Source organism: Microchirus variegatus (assembly GCF_963457635.1).
Source record: "Microchirus variegatus genome assembly, chromosome: 13".
Lineage (NCBI taxonomy): Eukaryota > Metazoa > Chordata > Actinopteri > Pleuronectiformes > Soleidae > Microchirus > Microchirus variegatus.
The window spans coordinates 17033715-17057049 of NC_139814.1; the positions used below are offsets into that span (position 1 = coordinate 17033715).

The 23335-nt window shown below is 41.8% G+C and overlaps 1 protein-coding gene across 1 annotated transcript; it reads right to left on the reverse strand.

Annotated features, from left to right (window-relative positions):
* Positions 1–316: 316 nt before the first annotated feature.
* Positions 317–21659, reverse strand: LOC310936317 (3-hydroxyisobutyrate dehydrogenase, mitochondrial-like). The gene is made up of 8 exons (XM_083900359.1): positions 21583–21659; positions 19846–20006; positions 19525–19634; positions 19268–19389; positions 8411–8544; positions 8075–8151; positions 2272–2428; positions 317–1542 (listed from the first exon to the last, which is right to left on the reverse strand). Exons 1-8 carry the CDS (start codon positions 21650–21652, stop codon positions 1384–1386), a joined length of 990 nt encoding a protein of 329 aa, XP_083756485.1. The 5' UTR covers positions 21653–21659; the 3' UTR covers positions 317–1383.
* Between the last annotated feature and the right edge of the window lie 1676 nt (positions 21660–23335).

Here is a 23335-nt window from a genome sequence, read left to right on the forward strand (position 1 = left end):
GTGTGTTTTCACAATAATCTCTAAAAAGTCCTCTGCAGCAGTTGAGTTTGGTGCTGACATTGCTTTATGTCAAACACATCCCCCAAAACACTCATTCTGTCCTCTGACTTATATTGAAGGTAAGTAAAGAAACCGCTCAAACACCAAGATACACAGAACACTTTTTTTTTAATTTAAGCTACAGTGGGACTGAAGATCTGTTTCACAGAGCTATGACAAACTGTAGAATCAACACAATTTTACAAGAACAGTGACTTGGATTGCTCTTCAATACTACACAATATGAAAATAAATTATGTACATTTTGCTCATAGTAATGAGGAACCGTTCCTCATTGACACAGTTAAAACAGAGTCATCACACACATGTATAGGGAGAAAAGTTCCAAAGTTAAAGAGAACATGCTCGAAACTGAGAACAACATTGAACAGAGCAGCATTGAAGAGTATAAAACAGTTTTGGTCACAAAATAATACTCCAGTGGCTTTATTAGCAGAAGTCGGTTGTCGAGAATAGAGGTAAGTTTAAAGAGGTCCTCAGAACATCACACTGTGATGCTAACAGTGCAAAAATAACTCAATATCTGTCTCACAGAACAGCATAGACTAGAACCTGGTTTCAACAGTGAGACTTAAATGTAACAAAGATCTGAGAATACTGGAACTGTGTAAAGCAAGTCATGACTGGATGATTTATTACGAAATGAACATATTTTTTGTAACTGACAAAACAAGTAAACTCAGACTTATATTTTGGTCAGTTTTTGTAGTGATGTGATGAGTTTTTTTTTGTCACCTTAAGTATATCACAAAGTCTGTACACTCCTGTACCCCCCTATTCAAAGAAACCATAGCAATCTGTACCTTGTTTATTGTTTGTTTTTTGTCATCTACCATTTAATAGGGATCTAGCTCTAGGTAGATCGAGGTAAATTGGAGCGACGGGCAAAAAGCACAAGCCTGGCAAAAACAGACTTAATATTCATGCAGTTAATCATTATCAATCATCCCCGAAAAAACTCCATACATCTGCATTGTTATGTGTAAATCTGTGGCATCTCATCCTACCTATCCCTTTTTCCTACTCTGACCTATCAGTCCTGACTGGGAATAGAGCTGCCTAGTCTCCAGATGCTTATCTAAGGTCAGTTTTAGCATTTCCACCACATTCTGTAGGAGAAGCATGAATTGAAAGTGTGATTCAGCTAATGCAACGAGGAGACACATGTCAACATACAGTATGTTAATTGGACTGCAAATCTTTGCCTGAGGGCAAGGCCTTAGTCTCTCCTGAGCATAGTGGGATAAGGGGCACTGTGGTGTGTGGTTGTAGTGTGTGTGTGCTTAAAAAAAAAAATCACAGACAACTGTGCTCCCCCTACGTTCACTGTCCTTCCTCCTCGCGCAGAAATTGGAAGACGGATGAGAAGTCCTTGTTAGCATAACCGCGGGAGCACATGACTCGGTAGATCTGGTGGGCGAGGGAACTCAGAGGGATTGATGTCTTGGTGTTGGTGGCCGTGTTTTGAGCCAAGCCAAGATCCTATTAACACACAAAAAAAGAGAGAGGCAGAGTGTCAGATAGGGAGGACTAACATAATAATCTCCTTATTTATCAACCGGATGACAGGTGATTGTATGAAAGTGCAGAATCTCAAGCTGTGTATGCAGAGCACATCATGGAAGTGATGTGACACACACACACCGAGAAGCACCAAGTAATACAGGGACTGCTCATTACAGGAGATATAATGCAGTTATAGTACAATTAAGTCAGATGGACTGGTGAAGAAGAGACCACACTGAGACTAAACAATTGTTAGATGTGAAACAAAGCAAATGACAGCTGAGAGAAAAGAACAGGAAATTAAACATGTATTATAAATATCATTTATAAAGCACTAATAGCAATACTGGCATATATTGAGCAACTTTGAGTGTCTGATAAATTGTTCTGGGATCAAGTTTGTGAATAGTTTCCTTATTATTCCATTAGTGAAAAAAATTATCAACAGAATCATTGATAATACTTAAAAAAAACAAATCATGACCCAATAATCAAAGATAATGAAAACCAGAGAGCACTCAGGGAGCTAAAACATCTGCCAAGTTTGCTTGGGTCCATTTTGGGATCACCATGAAAATCCAATTATTAAATCTTTGGGCCATAACCTACATCCTCCTCGTCATCATTGTGTGATGCTGCTCACTGCCAAACATGACCAAAAAAATGATGTGTAACAATAATACAGAGAAGCATCAAGTCTCATACCTTTGCCATCAATGTGGTCCCAAAGCCTCCCTGGTAGTTGTTAGCAGAGGGGACTCCCTCCATGACGCCTGGCACTGGGTTGTATGTGTCACTGGACCAGCAACGACCTGAGGACATGTTGAGGATCTTTGCGAGCAGCTTTGGGTCCAAACCCAGCCTGAGACAAGACGAGGAAGCAGGCAGATTTAGTGTCTTGTTTGGATTCATCATCTGGGAGATCCACTGGTCAATTCTCCTTAATGTAATTGAGTATTAACTGGAGGTTTTCAATGACCACAGCAAGGAAACTATTTACAATATTTGTATGAAGTTCCTCCTGAAAATACCTCCTAAACAGACACAGACAGGGAAGTTGCTGACTCTTGCATAAAAAAAGAAGCTAGAAATGAGTATAATAAGATGAATAGGCAATTGATGAACAGATTATAATATTTCCGTTTAAATTTTCAGGCTACACGATGACATGATAGAAGTATATAAAAAAAAGAAAAGGTGATTTATACCACAAGCACACAATGAACAGGAATGCCAGTTATGAAATTCATTCTCACAACATGGAGAAGGATGGCAATGGGGGCGCCTGATGACTGTAGTGACCCCCATTGAACCTTATTCCTGGCTGCGACCATTCCTCAGTGTTAATGGCTGAAGGCTTTGTAATGCTGGCTAATGCAGTATTGATGTTTACTAGCAGATCTATCCTTCATCATCCCTCTTTCATGAAAAAAAGAAAGTGGAGGAGGAGGAGGAGGAGAAGTGGTTAAGCAGCACAGAGGAGCCATAAACCTTGCTGTCACATACAGCAGCGGCACACTCTTACTTCTGCTGCCCCATTTTGTGGCAACCTACTTTCATATGCAGGGGGACAAATCTCCAGACTATGTTAGGAAGAAACAAACACCAAACGAGGCAAAGGGAGCACAGACAGACGGAAGCAGCGAGCGAAACAAAGTGCCAAGCATTACGGAAGAGAAGGGCGCAACCATCGCGTTTGTGTCAGTAGTTCAATCTGCCTGTGTCGGGCAGGTTTTTGTATATTAACGTTTTAAGGGCCAGTGTAAAGCTGACCACATCAAGCCCTGGCAGCCTCACTTCACTGTTACTTACAGGCCTGTAACTCTATTCTGCTCTCAATATGACTATTAAACCATCATAGGTCCTTAAGGCCAGCAGCCTCCCCCCTCCCTCCACCTGGCTCTCATTCTGCCATTACTACCACAGTTTTTATTAGCCGTCTACAAACTAATTAAGAATGGGAATTGCATTTGCACTCTCTCCATGTCCCCCACCACCACCGCCACCGCCACCAACACCCTTCTTTCCTCTATGTCTCTTTTCTGTCCCCTATGACTCCCTCACTCTTTTTATTGAAATTGTGGCATAAGTGACACTGTTTGTGTGTGTTTTGACTCAATTTTCTTAAATGTCAGTCTCATGATGGCTTTGTTTTAGTTTACTTCTGTAAGCATCCCTGTCATCCCACTCACCCTCTCCTCCTCCGCCTCCCCCCTATAGTCTTCCCTGCTGACACCTCCCTGTCTGAGGACTCTGGGGGACATATGTTTGACATCGCACACACACCCCCCAATTCCATGCACACACACTCGGCTCCTCCCAGTGTTCTGGGTCAGCAGCTGAAAAGGTTACTGGCTGAGCTACAATAAAGCGCGTCCGAGCGCACAGATCGTTTGTTATAGCGACCAGAGACGCTGACGGGGAGCTGTTGTCCTCTGTTAACGATAAATCAATGAAGTTCTCCTCCTGCTCCCCTCTCTCTCTTACACACACACACACATATACAGACACACACACAGCCATGGTTATTAGCTGACACAGTGGTGGTGTGCTCCTCGCCTGCGGTAATCTGCGTGGAGAAGAGGACATGTCACGCTTTAACAGGATTGACATGGATAAACACACGCGGACACCAACAGTAAAACAAACGTGTTGCTGTGCGATGCCGCTGTAGATTAAAGAAATGTGAGCAGTCGGGATGAAGATAAGAGGGGAGGATGTTTGTGTGTTTATGTGCTGGGACCTTAAGCAGGTGGAGTTCATTTGCGGAGCTGACATTAACTGTCTTTTCATAGCAATTAGCTCCTCATCCTGGTCTGACGCCACGAGAGAAAGAAGCCCAACCTGCTCCCCGTTTAGGATAGCATTAAAGAGCTAACGAGCACATACACACACATAAGCATTTACTATCACATTTACAGAGGCAACGCATTTATCACCCGACTTTAATCTTATGAACATATGCTCACAATTCATTTCAAGTATAGGAGAGAGGAGGCGGTGTTTTTGTGTGTTGTGGCAAACCAAGTCAGGTTTTATCCTTTGATTCTCTTGTCATTCAGCCTATAAAAAAAATAAGGAGCAAAATGTCAGCATGAATGAGTTCAGGTACACAGGTGTGAGGTGAACCGTAAAAAAAATATAAAATCCCTTCCTGTGCCAGTCGTCTATTTCCTCATCTTCCTTTTCTTTTTTATCTTCAAGTGTATCATTAAAATCACCACTGCCCCTATACTGTATGCTTCCACAACCACCTCTTTTACTGACTGGATGGCTGCATGCAGACATTTCTATAGTCAAAGAAGCTGAAGGGATTAAAAGAAAAGGGAAAATGAGAAGATAAAGTCCCAAAAAAAAATGGGTGGTAGGCTGAAAGAGAAAAGAGAAAGAGAAGCATAAAAATGGGCTGTGTGTGTGTGTGGGTTTCGCAGTGTGTACGCGCATGTGCGCTCATAATTGTCATGCATGGCCATTCTTTGCACTAGGAGAACGTCATGCTCGGTTGGAGACGGCCCAAGCTTCCATCTGAGATCAACAAATTAGCTCCAACGAACAGAACAGTGTATGAGAGTGTGTGTTTCTGTGTCTGCCTGCATGTACAGGTAGGGACACTAACACACACACACGTGAAGAAAAGGGCATCTCTATCAGGCCCAAGTCCAGCATGATAAAATGTTATTGCTGCTTCCCTGTAAATTGGCTGTGAACGCTCAGTCTCCTTTGCGTGTATGTGTGTGTGTCAGCACACAATGTCTAAGAGAGTGTTCTCTCTGCATAAGAGGCCACAATGCAGCGTGGGAGATTAAGGGTGTAGGCTCTCTCTTAACGTTGACAGTCTTTGTCAAATCCTCTAATAAAGCCCCAGAGGACAACTAGAAGAGAGGAAAACGTGATACACTGTACATGTCCACTAAAATAACAATGACTGACCACGGTGACAACTTCTAAAGAAATGATTTACATTCAAAGTGAATGGCTGCAGCAGTTAGTATTCCGGTTTTCTTAGATTATAATGGTGTTCCGTTCTGAGGGTAGAAGTTGTTGTTGTACTCTGGTAGAAAACTGCTGTCTTCAGTGTTTCTGGATAAAAATCTGTGTGTGTGTGTGTGTGTATGCATGCATCAGTGTGACAGTGTGACAATGTGTAAATCTGTGTTGCTCCCTTAATGCCTCTATATTTCAGAGGCCTAGTGTTGAGATTTACGTGCAACTGCTCATGCCAATTTTCCTCCTCTGTCTCAGCACAGATAAATCAGCTGCACTAACACAGCTGCACTGTGCCTCGCGCATACACACACACTCACACACGCACACACACACACACACCATTTTAGCTGCAAAACTCATAAAACACATGTAGTAACACGGTGAACAGAGAAAACAGTCTATTATTGACAAGGGATATGTATAAACAGAGTAGAGAATAAATTCAGGCTTCGAAAGGTGAAACACTTATCGGACGACAGTGGTAATTTCATTTCAGTGAGGAATGGCTGATGTTAAGCGTTCAATGGAGAAAGGCTAATTGCTTTTCAAAAGGACGGATATTACGAGGGAAATCAAATACTACAAAACTGTTGCCAGTATGACCAAAGTCAAATTCTGGGTTAAAACACTAACTATGATATGTATATTACCACACAGAGTAATCAGACATAAGTTATTGTGCATCAACATTAATTATTGTTAGTTATTCTCAGATGAAGACAATGAAATCTTAGTAAGAAGTTTTTTGATGCTGGGACAGTGGCATAAGAGAAGCAAGTCCTTGGAAAGCTGTGTCCACACTGGATGTGGCATTAATAATAAGAGTAATACAGCATAAATATCCTCACTATATACTTTATTACTCTGTGTAATATAATAGTATAGTATAGAGTATAGTAATCATTTATATGGTATACAGTAAGTCTGAGACTCTTTTCCATTGGGACCTCCCCCAGACAGCAACATAGACATTTTTATAACTGGCACAAGTGAACAATATCCAGTCCATATGCAATACCAAGGCAAGAAAACATCCAGTAATAATACATAAACAGATACAACCTGACTCCAATTCCCCTAATGCTATCTTTTAATCATTAAATGATTTTGAGCCCTATTAATTTGAACAGGCGTAAGACTTCATATCCCATCATCCTCAGCCTTCTAGCCAATGGGGCTTTGTTCAGGGCTGAAATGTGATGAATGATGGGATTTCTAGGCAGTGTTCAGTGGCAGGGGTGTGACAGGATACTAGTGAGAGTTCAATCAGCAGATGTAAATCAGAGTCTGAGGCTCTGCCCCCCTCATCCATCTCTCTAAAGCACAGGTGGCTTTGACGCTGGGCTAGACCAACCCCTCTCCACTTCCATTAAGTGCACTCTCTCTCTCTCACACACACACACACACACACACACACACACACACACACACACACACACACACACACACACACACACACACACACACACACACACACACACACACACACACACACACACACACACACACACACACACACACACACACACACACACACACACACACACACACACACACACACACACTCACATATATACACACACTTCTAAACCTGAGTTGAAATAATAATTTGCTGCCACATTTACAGCTATATCACTGTTTAAGTTATTGCTTTTACAGTAACGGCTGTATCTAAGGCCGACTTCAGAGTCATATTCATTAGGGGTGGGAATCACATGGTACCTCATGATACGATGCTCGATACACGGTCCACGATACCAATTATATCACGATACAACGATTCTGTGATAATCAAAACATTGCAAGACAATCATATAGTGATACATCACAAAATCTGTCTAACTGAAGAAACCAAACGTCAACATAAAGAAAAAGTGCATAAAGTCTATGTACTATCTAACGTGGATGGAGCATCTCTTAACGTAGATTTTTCCACCATTATCCTGCTGTAAACTCCCAGGTAACATCCACCCAAGTTTCCCTTATTCATTTGGGCAGCGCTGCTGTGAGCAGACATGAAGTAGCAATGCCTGGCGAGTGAAACTGACAGCGACTGTTTACTTTAGATCGCCTTAATTTGTTAAGTAAAATATTTATATTTGCCCTGACGTATCGATTATCATTTGCAAAAGGAAGGACAACGATGTATCACCAAATCAATATTTTGACCCACTTCCGAGCATTCATGCTTGGCTAAAGTGCAGATGCCTCAGTTGTGCCATTTAAAGTTCAAAGTGCAAATACTTTACATAATAATCATGTGTTTGAAAACGTTTGTTGACATAGAAGGAAATGTTCACTTTTCTGCATTCCTTCAAAATGGAAAAAAATTATCCAAACTGACCTACTGAACCCCACACTACATCCACTTTCAACAGCCCATTCACAAGTATCCCCATGTGAGATTTTCTATCTGTGTTGCCAATGTAAATGAGGCCACTAATAACACCGTTTCATTTCTGTCTTTTCCCGTTAGCATAAAAGGTTGGAAGCAGCTTAGCAAAACAGCGACTGAAATTACCTAATGCCAAGGTTCATGGTCTCTGCGGTCCCAATCATCCCAATGGCCAGCAGCATGTTGTTGCAGATCTTTGCTGCCTAATGAGCATTGAACACAAAAAGAAAAGAGCACGATCTGTGTATATGAATGAGGTTTACCTGGCAACACGTTAGGCAGAAAATGTAATAAAGAAACATATTCACCAGATATAATTGTGAGATGATAATGCTTCATAGAATTGAATTAGGGTGAGTTTATTCATACTTGACAGTATTTAAGTATTGTATTAATGGTAATAAGTGATGACATTGACAGTTTAAAAACCATGATGTGTTTTTTGCATGTGTATGTCATTACCTGCCCTGTGCCGACCTGTCCACAGTAAACAACGTTGTCTCCCATGCAAGTGAGCAGCTCCTGTGCAGCATTATATTCCTCCTCCGGTCCACCAACCATAAACGTCAGTCTGGCCAGGCTGGCAGCCCCAACACCTAAACGTACATGTACAAACACACAGTTGAGGTTAACTGAGGTGAAAACATCATTGATGCTGAATAAACAGCCCAACCCAGCCAGTCCTGTAGAACCTGCACCAAACAGCAACTTCTTATTAGACCGAAAAGGAAGCAACACATTTCAAAGCTCTGTATAAACAAACAACTCATACCATATTTCAGTTCTGAAGCTATGTCCTAGTATGGATTTTCCACACAAAAGGACATAATATATCAACCACTTGACTATTTCAACACTACCAACTGTGTCTAAAAGGTCAGCTGTGTACTCTTCTGTGTGTGTGCGAGTGTGCGCGTGCGTGTGTGTGTGTGTGTGTGTGTGTGTGTGTGTGTGAGAGAGACTCATAGTAGGACAGGCGTGTTAAGTAGTGGTGCACCAGAGGGACAGAGGTATCTTTAAAAGCCGATTGTTGCCATCATCCACCGCACAACTCTCATGGGAGCCCTTGCCTTTTGTCCTGTCACCCCGACTCTCACTGTCTCTCGCACACAGAAAAACACACACACACACACACACACTCACACACGCACACAAACACATACACTAACAGCTGTGCCTGAGGCCAGACCCCCTCGCGGGGGTATCAGTGACAGGCGTGAGGGGTAATTAACTTTACACTTTATCATGTTCAATTAGGCATCCCTCCCCATGCCTGATGTGTTAAGAAGCATGCCATGTTGTGGGAGGCAACCTGGCCCCCACCCACAAGGTCCTGCAGAAATAAGCCCCTTTCAGGCTCAGTTTAGCTGACGACCTTACCTTCACCATTTTATGCAACGAAACCGTCGCATAAATGTTTCAGTGATGAGGCGCAATCATTAAAGCGGCAGCGCGTCGCTTTAGGTAATTATTGTTGTTCATGACGTTATTATTCTGCCTCTGTGTTTGGTCTTTGTGAACAGAGACAATGTAATCGGATTTGTATGCTGTCGAGCAATACTATCAGACCTGACTGAGGGAGCATTTGTGTGTATACAGCTACAACACAGGGGCAGAAACTTTTGAAACTTTTCTTTGTATTTGCATCACTTCCTGTGTACAGAACCAGGCGAGACAAGATTATTGCTGGGCTGTATACCGGTTCATACCAAAAACTGGTATATATTTAAAACACTGTTGGACAAGGGACCCTTCGACTGCTGCACCACACTCTTTCACTTGAACAATATGAGCGCACACACACACAAACTCTCAATTGTGCTTTTCTCTCACTGGGGCACTCACGTAAAATTGTTTTTTTGAAATTTTGAAAAAATACCATGATATAACTTTTTGGTCCAGCACTACACAAGATCTAAACACAGCTATTCTGAGAAATAAAGAGAGAGTTGTGTGGAGATAAGTGACATTTGACACAAATAATTTGTGGTATTTAGTTCATATATATCATATATCAAAATGTATATGCATTCATGTACACTGAAAATCACTACAGGGGCCAACATTTGTACAAGTTCTGAGTTTCAGGAGAATGTAGTGGCAGACTTTCTCTAAAGGCAGGAAAGAAAGGGGGATGGCCAGGGAAGAGAGAGATCCAATCTCTCTTTAGGGTGTTGTCCAGTTCTAATGAAAGGCCTCTTAACAGTAAAAGCCTAATAATGTCCGTGTTAATAATTAAAAGGGAATTACCAGGCAAAAAAAACAAAAAAACAGCTGACATCACATTATCAGGCCTCACTGCAGGACGAGAGGACACTTACTGTATATTTCCATGACGCACACAAACATTAATGTACATCTCTTCTTCTCCTCCCTCTCTATAATTGGCTGTACTGTTGTCAAGTATGCTATGATGCCACTGACTGCCCTGTGTGTGTGTCATCCATGAGCTGTCAGCAGGTCATTAGGGCTACATAATTAAGACCGAGCTCACGCTGTGGCAGCTGCCTATGGACCACAGTGAACACACGCTTAACATACGGCCGCCCCACACACATCATCATACACACATATGGTCCACAGACCACAGACATGATCGATTCATCTTCTTCTCCTTACTAGATGTAGTCTTTTTCTTTTTTGTAGTTTTTTTTTATCTCATTTGTGTGTGACTCCATTACAAGTCTACTTTTATATGTCAAGTTTTTGATTAGCAGCCAGAGGTGAGTTAGATATATCGTCTAATTGGTTGATTGTTGTTTTAAAGATTATTGAGTATTTAAATGACTTCGCGAGAAACGACAAAACACGCACTAAAGCAGAAGCCTTCCTTGCTGCGGCAGTGAGCAGGATTCAGTGTCACATGACCGCTAGTGGGCCTACGTTGTCACATGACTTCTCGCCAACATACAGGTTAGCCACGAGAGACACGTAACTAAGTCTTTGAAGTTGTTTTTTTATTTGCTTTTTTTCCGTTTACCCAGAGTTCAGTGTTTCTACACTATTCACTGGTTCAATTACAAGTCTTTGAATTTTTACATGCATACTAATAAGTTATCTTCCTTTCTTCCTTTCTTCCTTTCCTTCCTATCTTCCATTGATAGAATCTGTATTAAGCAACAATTAATAAGTTATATCTCTGACAATTAAAATCAAATATTTGAAGGATAGAGACCGAATATCGTTATCATCAAAATCCCCAAAAATATCGAGATATAATTTGTCCTATTGGTAGCACTGGCATTCAAGCTCAGACACTGTTCAGGTTGATAAACAATTCATGTGGAGTTTTGTTTCACTAATTGTGAAAGTTCAGTCAATGGTATAAACTATAAATTTTCCATTTCATTTGTTTATTTTCTTGCTAGACAACTGGTGTGTTCTCTTTCTCTCTCTCTCTCTCTCACACACACACACACACACACACACACACACACACACACACACACACACACACACACACACACACACACACACACACACACACACACACACACACACACACACACACACACACACACAGAGAAAGAGCAGTGTGACAACTGCTGGCTCATTAGTGGAGATCACCGTTTGCAGACGACTAAAGAGGAGATTATTGATAACAGAGTCAATGTGATGATCAATATTTCTCTCCAAGAAGAGAAGGAAGGAGGGCAAGGAAGAAGGGGAGTGAGAGAGGAGGAGGATAAAGAGAGGAGAGAGAGAGAGAGAGAGAGAGATGTAGATATGACAGCAGAGAAGTAAAACAATATTTCTCTCTACGCCTCCCAGCATCCCTCCCAACTCTCCCTCCTTCAAATTAACTAATCACCCATAATAAGCTCTTATGATCTGTAGTGGATTTCTATAAGCAGTGACACCAGAATGATGGAAGATCCATGGTGCTGGAAGAATAATACAGCATTAGCATAACAATGAAGAGTGTGTGTACCAGTGTGTGTGTGTGAGAGAGGGAGTCTTGTGATTATTGTGCATAGACTAGACTGCATTTGTGCTTGCATGTGTGATGTGCGAGTCTCTGATGGCGTCTACACCGCTGCAATGTGTGTGTGTGCATGTGCGTGCGGATGTGTGCGTGTTTGTGTGAGGGGACGTCCTGTTCTCGGGCCGGTCCTGTCAGAGACGGATTAAAGAGGAATCCTAATGAGGTTTCCTGAGCACCGGGTCTGCCGGCTCATCCATCCCAGCGGGAGTGACATTCCTGGATCGTTAGCACTGCACAACGACACGACGCCCCCTAGGGGGAGGACAAAGTGTGTGTGTGTGTGTGTGTGTGTCTGTGTGTGCTTGTGTGGGAGGAGGCCTATGATAGAAGATACCTCGTAGAGAGATGGAGAGAAATAAGAAGAGGAATGAAGGTACTAAGAAAACATCCACTAGAGAAAAACTTATATATACTACATAATGCCACAGCAAACGAAACCTCATAATTTACAAATAATATTATTATGCAGAGTGACATAAACAATATACAACAAAGGAAGGAACGGCAAGCACAAAAACCAAGTTCCTCTTTGAAGCCGCAATGGGCAACTTTTGGGGATTTTTGATGTTGTTCTGCCACTACTTTGGACTTTGTCAAGCAATACTATCAGACCTGACTGAGGGTGTATTTGTGTCTATACAGTGGTAGCACGGACAGCAGTGAGTTCAAGGAGCATTTATACTTAACTTTTCCCAGGTTCTTCTTCATATTTTAGTCATACTACAAACTGTTTGCAGCCATCGCACTTTACTAAGATGTTGCTGTTGCCTCCTTCTGTCTCGACATAAACACAAACCACAACCTGGGTGTAGTGCAAGAATGTTGCAGGGCAACTAGACTGAGTCGTTTGAAGTTGATACACTTCATCAGCATAGCTTATTTGACAATGGTATGAATGTAATGGACACTTGTTTATATTTTAAACTTACACATTTTAACGTCGGGGAAACTATTAGTAATAGTACTAATCTGCTTTCCTAGGTCATTTTCTTCCATCTGGCCCCACGGGACAAGTTTGTGTTCTCACTGTAAAAATCATCCAACACAAACATTCCCTGCCTAATGCAGAATGAAAATGGCTCCCAAAGTACATCTTATGATGTTTCTGAGTCTGTAAGTACGTGTGTGCGTGCGCACATGTGTACTTGTGTGTGGCCTATGCATCGTTTTAGTTCCGCAAATGCAAACAGCTCGTTCATCTGATCTCTTCTATTAACACAACTCATGTTAATAAGCAGGCAATCAAACACTATTAGAGCAGATGCTTAGCAGCAGGCCTCTTCTACTTCAGGCGTCAACCAGCATGAGAGGGTGAAACTGCTTGTGTGAAGTAAAAGGAAGATCAGAGCAACAGCTTTGGTTTTGGCCTGTTTGTAGTAAACACTAAATTCATTAGCACTTCTTTCATCACTCACAAAAGAATCAACCAAAGCAGTTCCTGACAGCCTCATAACCATTTAAACTTGTTTGTTTTTGAAGTGGCATTTGTACATACAAAGTAGGTGGGAACGTGCATGCACATGTGCATGAAGTATCTTTGCGAGTGGTCCTGTGTACTATGTGTGTGTGTACCAGGGACAGGTGGAGATCCCAGTACCAGCCGCCAATGAGACGTCAGTTGAAGCTTCTGAGGTTGTGTCTCAGAGTTACGAGCCGCGTGTAAACCAGTAGGCACTTTTTATTGGCAGTGGGTTTAAATTAAACTACATTTGTGAATATGAGGACTACACAAACAACACAGGCACACATACACACAGAAGAAGGGATGTTCCCAGAGTTTGGTAAAGAATGACGCATTTGACAGCGAGCCGTAGCCATGTTTTTCCCCCCGCAGTATATGGAAAAACACTCAGAGAAAAATAAAACACCTAGAATATCATTAGCCCTCCTTCAAACACTTGATTTCTTTAAATGATAACGTAACTGCCTTATCTGCGAGAATGCAGGCAAGATTCAGAGATACCTTTGAGTACAAATGTAGTTTGTGCAATTAAACTGGCCTTAGGAACATACTACCTAGTTTGCTACTGGGATTGTAATTATATGCACGTGTTAAGTCCAAGTTTTGGCAGCGCTACAGTCATCTATAATAGAGCCTTCACACATAATAATATTACAGCCTTGAATCAACGGGACTTGACTTCTTGCAGTGTAAGCCAGTGGGGGTAGGATGTTTACAGGCCAACATCGCAGCCTCATGTGGTGCAACATTATAATTACACCCAAGGGCAGAGATCTTTTTCTCCAACAAATTAAAAACCCAAATGGGTCCCGTAAAAAGTATAACGGATATCGAGTGAATAAGTCCAACAGTAAAAAGGTATGCGTTAACCAAAATCGCTCACATGCACTTAAAAACACATGCATAAGAATCCAGCACTTTCAACAGTTTATCTGCCAACTTTGCTAATGCCCCTCTGTTATGTTAAAAACAGACTCTTTATCGGCTGCAGTTTACGAGCACGGGGCCATGAGAACTGATTCCAACACACAAACCCACCATGAGAACCTTGCGCAAGATGGCAACTGGAGCAAAGTTTGGGTTTTGGAAAAAGTGAGGAAAAGGATTTCATGCACACGAATGTTACTGCAGCAGCCTTAAGAATTTAGTTTGCAACATCTGTTCACTGACCACCAGATCAGCCCTCATCATCATCATCATTATCATCATCAGTAACTGCACTAATCCGTAGGGGAGAAGTTGGTCAATGATAGGTGACAGAGGACGGAGGGAGCAGGAGAGATCCACAATCAATCCTTTCCCTGGCCCGATGAGACTCATCGAGGACAGAGCAAGTTAATAATGATCCCCAATTAGGCTGTGAGCAGGCAGGCACACACAAACACACACACACACGCATCCAGCACATGGCTAAAGTGCAGAAACTGTCCTTCATATAGACAGAATGCTAATTCTCTTTTAGATAAGTGACATTCAGTGTGACGTTCAGGCTATTTTTGATAGACAGGAGACTTTTTTGTTGGACTCATACACCAGCTGGCTATTTGTGTGCAAACACACACGTATAAACGTCCCCACACACACACACACACAGAGACACGTGCACACACACAACAGATGACACAGGCAGAGATGTAAGAGCCAGTCCCCAGCTGCTGTGGGTCTATCTCCATCTGGAGCATAGGCTAGAGTCCCCTCTCAACACCCCTCCATCATCGCCATCCCTGGTCACTTGCTCCCTCCCACTGGCTCCCCACACTCTCCCTCAGTGTCACCAAAACCCGTCAGTGAAAGGCTTGTTATGCTAATCTAGTCTTTGGGCCACTGACGCTCTCTCGTGCTGGTTAGCATTCAACATGACAGACTGCGACAGCACTGGCCCCTTCCCCACCCAATTCCTTAACTCAGTGGCAGAGAATCACGACTAACCTTCACTAAACTGCCCTCAGGCTCCAAGACTCATCTTCTCCATTAATCTGATTCTCAGACTGGATTAGGTTGGTTAGAGCAGAGTTCTCTCACACACATCAGAGGTAAGTTTGTTCTAAGGAGAAATTCAAGTCGAATACACCAAGAAACTCTTGCATCTGTGAGATCAGTCTGCTACTAGTCAAAATCACTAAATCAGATGTTATGTGACCATAATGTGATTTAGCTGCACACGAAAACAAGTAATTATTATTTTATTTTTTTTTAAAGGCGATATTGGACTGATATCAGTATCTGTACATATGGTTATGATTGGTATCAGACACAAACCTTCGAATCTCAAGAAATCCATAAAGTAATTAATGGTAAAAGTCCAGATAATTTGCCTTGAAAACCTCCTGAACAATAACCAGGAAAGGAATCCTCACTGGGAGAAAATGAAGCACATGACAACAGCAGTGGTGAAGGCAACAGTGCCCTAGCAATTGCATAATTAATCGCACAATTATTTTGTTAGATGATTCATCAGTAAATATTTTTCATACTTTCATGAAGCCGAATGGGAAAAAACAACACTTATTTGTCCATAATCTACTGATAATAAGTCTATTATCACATAAAACACTCAATTGAAAAGCCAGACCTAGGGATTGGCACGTCTGCTAAAAAAACACATTTGTTTGACATAAATTAGATAATCAACTCAATAGTTGATTACTAATTTTTGTGACATTTTCCTGATCATTTCAGCTCCAAACAAAAACTGATGAGTTATGGTGTAACACACAATGATTAAGTGAACAAGGAGCTAATTTCAGACATTAACTGATGACAAAATAACCACACGTTTCTCATATTGTGATTTAAGCTTATGCCTGAAGCAATGCACCTTTTTAGAGACAATAATCTTTTGTGAATACTGTGAACAGCTGCAACAAAAGATTAATTTTCCATCAATCCACGGTGCTTTTCATGAAAGTAATAACAACATTTTAGCTCTCACTACAGTGTGAGATAGAAGAAACTCCTGGTCCTATGGGCCTGGAGGGAGAACTTGAGTCTTGAGTGGATTGGCACTGCCGATTGACAAACCAACTGGTGCCAGCTTTGGCTCGAACAAGCTCCAACAGGCTGGAGGATGACGTTCAAACTGACAGCAAATGACACACTGCAGCTCCCAGCCTTCACTGATGTGGTATGGATATGATTAGAGTGGCGTTGAGACTCAGCCTAAATAGGTAGTTAGCTGAGGATTATAAGGCCTCACAAACAAACAGCATTACTCCGAGTGCCCATGGTTCCACAACAGCGGGGCTCTTACTTTCTTTCATTTGAACCAATCGCTGACTTTCCCAATGCTGGGAAAAACACAATGAAAGGTTTTTAGGGCCTTTTTAAAGCCATCGTCCGTTAGCAAAGTGGCAGCCCACCGTGGGCACACAGACACAGGCATTCTGGGTAATTACTGCTAACGACCCCGTCGCTTGTAAGCCAGACCTCCTATTTTTGCCATCACCGTGCCAACACCCTCAGCCTGTGACATCAGAGCTTGTTTTGTTGTGGGTCAACTTTGTATGTGGACCCTTTTAATGACAACAGACAGTGGCAGAAGAAGTGTGTGTGCAAGCATATGTCTACTCTACTCTAATACTGTAGAACATGTGTGTGTGCTAATGCCCTGACAATGGTCAAGAAGGAAAGCCAAGAGGATGCCAATAAGAAGAAAGTGAACATTTTCTTTAAAAAAGGGATATGACTCTGCAACTAAGATCCCACAGCTGAGTGCAAAAACCTCCAGTGACGCACACGACTTACAAATGCACATTTCAGTTTGAATTCACCACCTCACACACACAAAAGTATTTACTTTAAACTAAAATTAAAATAAAAAAGGAGAAACCACACAAACAACAGGCTGCAAAAGTTTAAGAGCTCAGGACATCACACTAAATCTGGGCAGAGCCATTTTAACTGATCCGACTTTCCAGTCACTTTGTTTCAAAGTCATTTTAAGCAAATGTATCTCAAAACATAAACTATATTATGAACAAATATCATAGTACTAATTGTATATCTTCAGTCAAACAGGGATGATATTGGCTGTGGTTTTGAAATAATAGTAACTACTCAATTATTTTAAATTCCCCTTTATGTAGTATAATGTTTCATTTCTGAAAGTACAGTAATAACACAGGAACTATCTCTATCTCACAAACCCTGACTTCACACACACACAAACATTATGAGTATGACAGTGCCCTGTTTGGGGTAGGGTGCCATCTCCTGGTTAGAACACAGCATGTTTACCTCATATCCCACAAAGTGAGCAGGAAAGTGTGGGGGTGGGGTGGGGTCTGTGTGTGTGTGTGTGGGGAGGATACAAGACTCTCTGATTTCCTGTGTAGTTGCCACATACTGCAACATTTCTCTTGACCTGTCTCCACAGGTTTAACCTGGATTATCAGGGTCACGCCATCACCACAAACTATGATTTCCCTACCTCAGACAGACTGAGGCTGCATGTCTCAAATGTGTGCATTTCGTGCTGCAACTTAGCCGATTCCTTTTTTTAATCCATTATTTGTTCTGTCAATAAAATATAAAGCCGTACTAAAGTTGGTTTTATCCGTCCAACAGTTTAAATCACAAAGACTGTATTCTTTATTTCCAACAACATAGAGAGCTAGCTTTCATTTCAGTGACTGATGCTTGTTTCACGTCATAAATTACTTCTTCTTCTTACTTAGCATGCTGTTTGCACTTATTAATATGACAAATGGATGACTAGAGGCGACACCAGGAAGGTAGGTACATGCAGCATGTGTCTAATGTGCATGTGCATGTGTGTGTGAAAGAGAAGAGTGTCTGCAGAGCTAACTGCAGAGGCCAGAGGGAGTAGGTAAATCATTGGTCATCTTAGGCTAGTAAAAGAGGCTTAGTTTAAGAGACAAGAGAGGAAGAACCTTCACAGAAGACTGCACGCATGAACTGTGCACTGTCTATACTATGTAAACAGTCTGTGTGTGTTAAGGGAGAGTAACAGGCTTAAGGCTCTGATCTCACCGAATGCAGTCGGTCTGTGCTTTTTGATGCCAGCTGGTAGAGATGTATGTGTGGGCCAAGTCTATGTTTGTATGGGAGAGAGAGGGAGCTACATTGTGCATGGATGAAACGTGCAGTAAAAGGCAAACAGACGGATCAGAGTTGATAGTCTGATACATAGGAATAACTGCATGGTTAAATGAAAAGAACTATGCGTGCGTGTAGAAAAAGGGAAAGAGAGCTAGACAGAGAGAGATGGACAGTTTTACAGCAATGTGTCTTTTTCATGTCTTATCTCCCTCTTCTCCTCTCTGGCACTCAATGTGAGCGTAGTTTCTTCTCCTCTTTATGACTCTTTATCTGACATGAAAGGCACTAACATGGGATACCCGCCATTACGGCTCCATCAACATGAAAAGCTCTGACACGGGTTCTCCACTGCTGCTCAGCCCATTAAGGTCGACTGGCGATCCTGTGCTCTGTCAAAGAGCCGTCACAAGCAGACAGCACCGACATAATGAGGACTTAAAACCTTAACCTTGCCTTTAAGTCCCCCTGGTCAAATGCAGCAATAAAAGTCTGTGGAGGGCATCTACTGGCTGGCTTGCTCAGTAATTACAACCCATGTCCTAGGACTAACCAAGAAGGTCCCATAGTTTAGATATACAAAAGAGTGTCAGACAGCTCAGGAGCAAAGCTGAGGGGTCATAGTACCATCACTGGTATTTTCACATGAACAAAATAGCACACTGAGAGAAGTAAGTAAATGCTGCAGAAAGTAAAGTAATATCCTCTCTGCAAACACAGCTTGGTACATGAAAATATTAATCGTGCAAAAATGGCAACTTAATTCAAGTCAGCAAGTTAACAAAAGGTGTTAATTCTTTCGGTGAAACATTACCTCCTGTCACTGGAGCATCCATGAACACTGCGCCCACCTTCTCCGAAGCAACTGCCATCTGTCTTGAGACAGCGGGGTCAATGGTGGAGGAGTCAATCAACAGTGTTCCTTTCTTCACATTTCTGAAGAGGGAAAAAAAAATAGACAGAACGCTTCATGCACTGTAAACAGAAAAACATTTGTTGAGCCAAACCTTTCCGTGTGCAATAAAATGTCACATATATCACAGATAGTGTGTGACAGTAATGTCTGCTTACTTAAGGATGCCATTTGGACCGGTGTAGACCTCCAAGACGTCTGGACTCGATGGCAGCATTGTGATGATGCGGTCTGATTTCTTTGCAACTTCTGCTGGTGAATCCACTACCTGAACATCATTATTCACAATATTGTCAAAACACACATCAAAAGCTCTAAATTGCACCAACCTGGCTCAGAGGCACAAAGTTTATCGACTAAGAAAGAACAAATTACTTGTAACACATTAGCTTGCAAGTGTCAATATTGAGTTTATCCGTGGCCAATTTAGCATACTAAGTAAAAGATAAATGTGCAAATGTAATGTATTACTGTGTTACCAGAGCATTAAGGTCCTGCAGCTCCTTGCAAGACTCAGGAAAGACATCAGTGGCAATAACAGGATAACCGTTTTTTAATAGGTTTTTGGCCATGGGAGTGCCCATGTTCCCCAGACCAATAAACCCCACTGGTGTTTTGGAAGCCATTGATCGTACTGACACTGAGGGAAGAAAACAAAAGAAGTGTGAGAAAAATGCTGAGCATTTCATTTAGCTCAAGACCAGAAAAAGACAAATGTTTATCACTCACAACATATTGAGTTACAGAGGAGCTGTAGAAAAATGTAATGACTTGTATATCACCATGTTTTGCAAAAGGTGTGGTTTAATTCAGTTTGCCTAATAAAGCTATTTACAACTGTAATTTAGCTATGATAAAGTTGGATGTCTGGAATTGAGTGTCATTATAAATGGCAGTGAATACCATCAGTAGATGTAATTGAATTATACTGGAAATTGTCTTACTGGAATCGATAACAAGCGAGAAAATCTTTCTGCTGTAACAAACCAGCAGCTCTGTGCAGTCTGGCCAAGCTATTAAACACTGCTGCCTCAGCCAAGGTCCAGCCAGGTTAACAGGTACTAAACAGAGTAGAAAGTCTGGTCGACGGCCAACCAGATTACAAACAACAGGATCAGGCCTGGATCGTGAAGGGCAAAAAAAAAAAAAAGAATATTGTGTTTTCATATATGATAATGAAACCATTGTCTTGTTTTATGATGACATCTAACATTGCCTTTAGTTGGGGCTGGGTATTTATATCGATATTATACCTGATGTGTTGTAACATAAAGTGCAAATAGTTCACATGTACTTTTCTTTGCTTATTATATATTTCTAGCAACTTTTTTCTGGAACGATAAGACTGATATTGTGACACGAGACAAGATATCGTCTTAGATATAGATATAGATTGTGATAAGGTATCTGTGACGACCTTTCCTGGTTTTAAAGGCTGTTGCGTTGATAATCATCACATTTATTGTATTATTGTATGTCATTGTATTCTTGTATGTAAGAGTTTACAACTGACGTTGTTTGACAGTTTGTTTTACAGGTTTTTCTATGTTCTTACAGCTGTTATGAATGTGAAATGTGCCACATTGAGTGATTGTCTTTGCCTGCCTTAGGGATTATGGATATATTTTTAGTCAATCCTAGTCCTCCCTGCAGAGAAACTGGGGGTGAGATGGATGTGTTTGAAAACATAGATTCATGTGTTTTTTTTCGCCCCTATTCTGGTGCTTGGTGTGAAATTCAGCAGGTCGTCTTGACCCATATCTCCATGTGTACCTAATAAAGTGGCCGTTGAGTACAGTTATGTATTGCATTGCGGGATGGGGATGGGAATGGAGTAATGGGTTCAGTTGGAGCCCATGGCTAATACATAAGTGTGTGCGTGGTGAAGATCGAACAACAGAACTGTTGCACAACACCTCGAGTCGAGTATTAACAAGTACCACATTAGACATAATGCACAGCCATAGAAAAGAGTACAAAGAGATGTCGTAATAGTCCATTTCAGCCACACGGTGTCCTAACATACAGAGAAGCTGAGAGCAGGTGGCCAATTCGGGGACACAGTGTCCAGAGAGCGACCCACTTAACTGAAAATGGGTACTTTCCTCAGTGGGCTAACAACCTAGCTTATCAGCTCGAGCAGAAAACGCCCCCCTCGAATTGCTCTCGACACAAAAACGACACGAGGAAGCCGACAACATGAGCGCATACGTTACCGTGGGCAAGGTCGACATGTTTATTCCACCTCAACCATAACTTTCGTGACCCTCTGAACAACGCAGCCATGCTTCTTTGCCTCTGACCCCAACGGACGGTGACAGCTGTCAAGCAAAAACAGCCTGCGATGATGGCAGCCAATCACAGCGCTCGTTGAGTTTCATCGGCCAATGGGAGCAAAGCAGAGGCGGGACATCCTGTACTTTTACTTGTTTATGCCTCTTAAACCCTACTAAATCAACATCACCGTCATATATAAGCAACACGTCAAGTTGCATTTTTACATTACATAAAATATTTAAATTTAAAATAAAAAATTCCACTTCACAATGTGTTATTGTGTTGTTATGAAATGCATAAATACGTACAGTAAAACAACTTATACATGTGTGATATGTCACAGGCGGGAGTAGCCGAAACAAAGACATATTGATGTAATTATTGTTATATAATTAAATTGAGCTGTTTTCAGGCTCGCATACCTTCTCCTCGTGCGCATCCTCAGCATCCTCGGTGTTGCACAGCATCCCGGAAGTGGAGCAGCATCTATCCCTCCAGGAGGAGACGCATCGTCGTCAGAGCTTTGACAACTGCGAGGACAGTGACTGAAACACCGGCCTGTCCGGCACAAAGTCACTGGTTTTTGGCAAGTGGACTTCACGTGAAAAGGGGTACGCGTTCGATTGCTAAGCTAAGTTTTAATTCCCGTCTCTCGTTTCTCTGTGATGATGTTTCGCTAGCTGGTGGTGACTTGACACGACATGGCCTGTTCGCAGGCTAATGTTAGCTGCCATAGCCGCCGTAAATAAGATTATCCTGTGGGTAACTGTGTCACTGTGACACGACACTACTGTTCCGTAGCGCCTCTGAAATCCATTTACCCAGTGATGGTGTCTGTAGCTCAGCACACAGACAGTGTTGTTGTAGCTGCTTTGATCAAACAGAGCCTCAGTTATGAAATGACTAAGTCACTTACACACCTCACATATCTATCCAATCAGGAATCCAGGGTTGGGTCAAATGGAAATGGTTTGTTGTCTCAGCCTTGTTGTCAACCACAGAGGACAGAGACACAAAGCAGGTGCACACCCTGTGTGAATCACTCCTTCACCACCATTAAACTAGTGTGTGATCACTCTAAAATTCAACTCTTATGACATATGGCGTATAGTTGCAGTGGAGTTGTTAAAACTCAGTATCTATCCTCAAAGAGTTGCCCCAGATGGTTAGCTTCATGCTATCACCACAAAATGTGCCCATTAGATGTCTTCATAATGTCTGGAGACATCGTTCTGCAGGCTCCTGGGACTTCAGTTGCTATTATTATCATTATTATTATTATTATTATTACAACAACATAATCACTAGTTGTCCCTTACCCTCTCTGGAAGACATCGCCAGCATGCGGTGTCTCAGGAGAGCCAGGAAAATTGTTGCTGACCCCTCACACCAAGGACAGCACCTGTTTAACCTCATTCCATCTGGCAAGAGGTCCAGGTGCATAAAAGCAGGACAAACAGAGTAAAAAGTAGCTTATTTCACTGGGCCATAAGAACTAATTGTATTGTCTAATTGTCTATATATTGCTTTTTAAAACCCTTTTATACCTATTTATTCTTATTTTACTGTATTTATACTTACTGCTGCACTGGCCGGAGAAGCACAGCAAGTTCACACAATAAAGGTTTCTATTCTATTCTTTTCTGTTCTAGTATTATTATTAGTAGTAGTAGTAGTAGTAGTAGCAGTAGT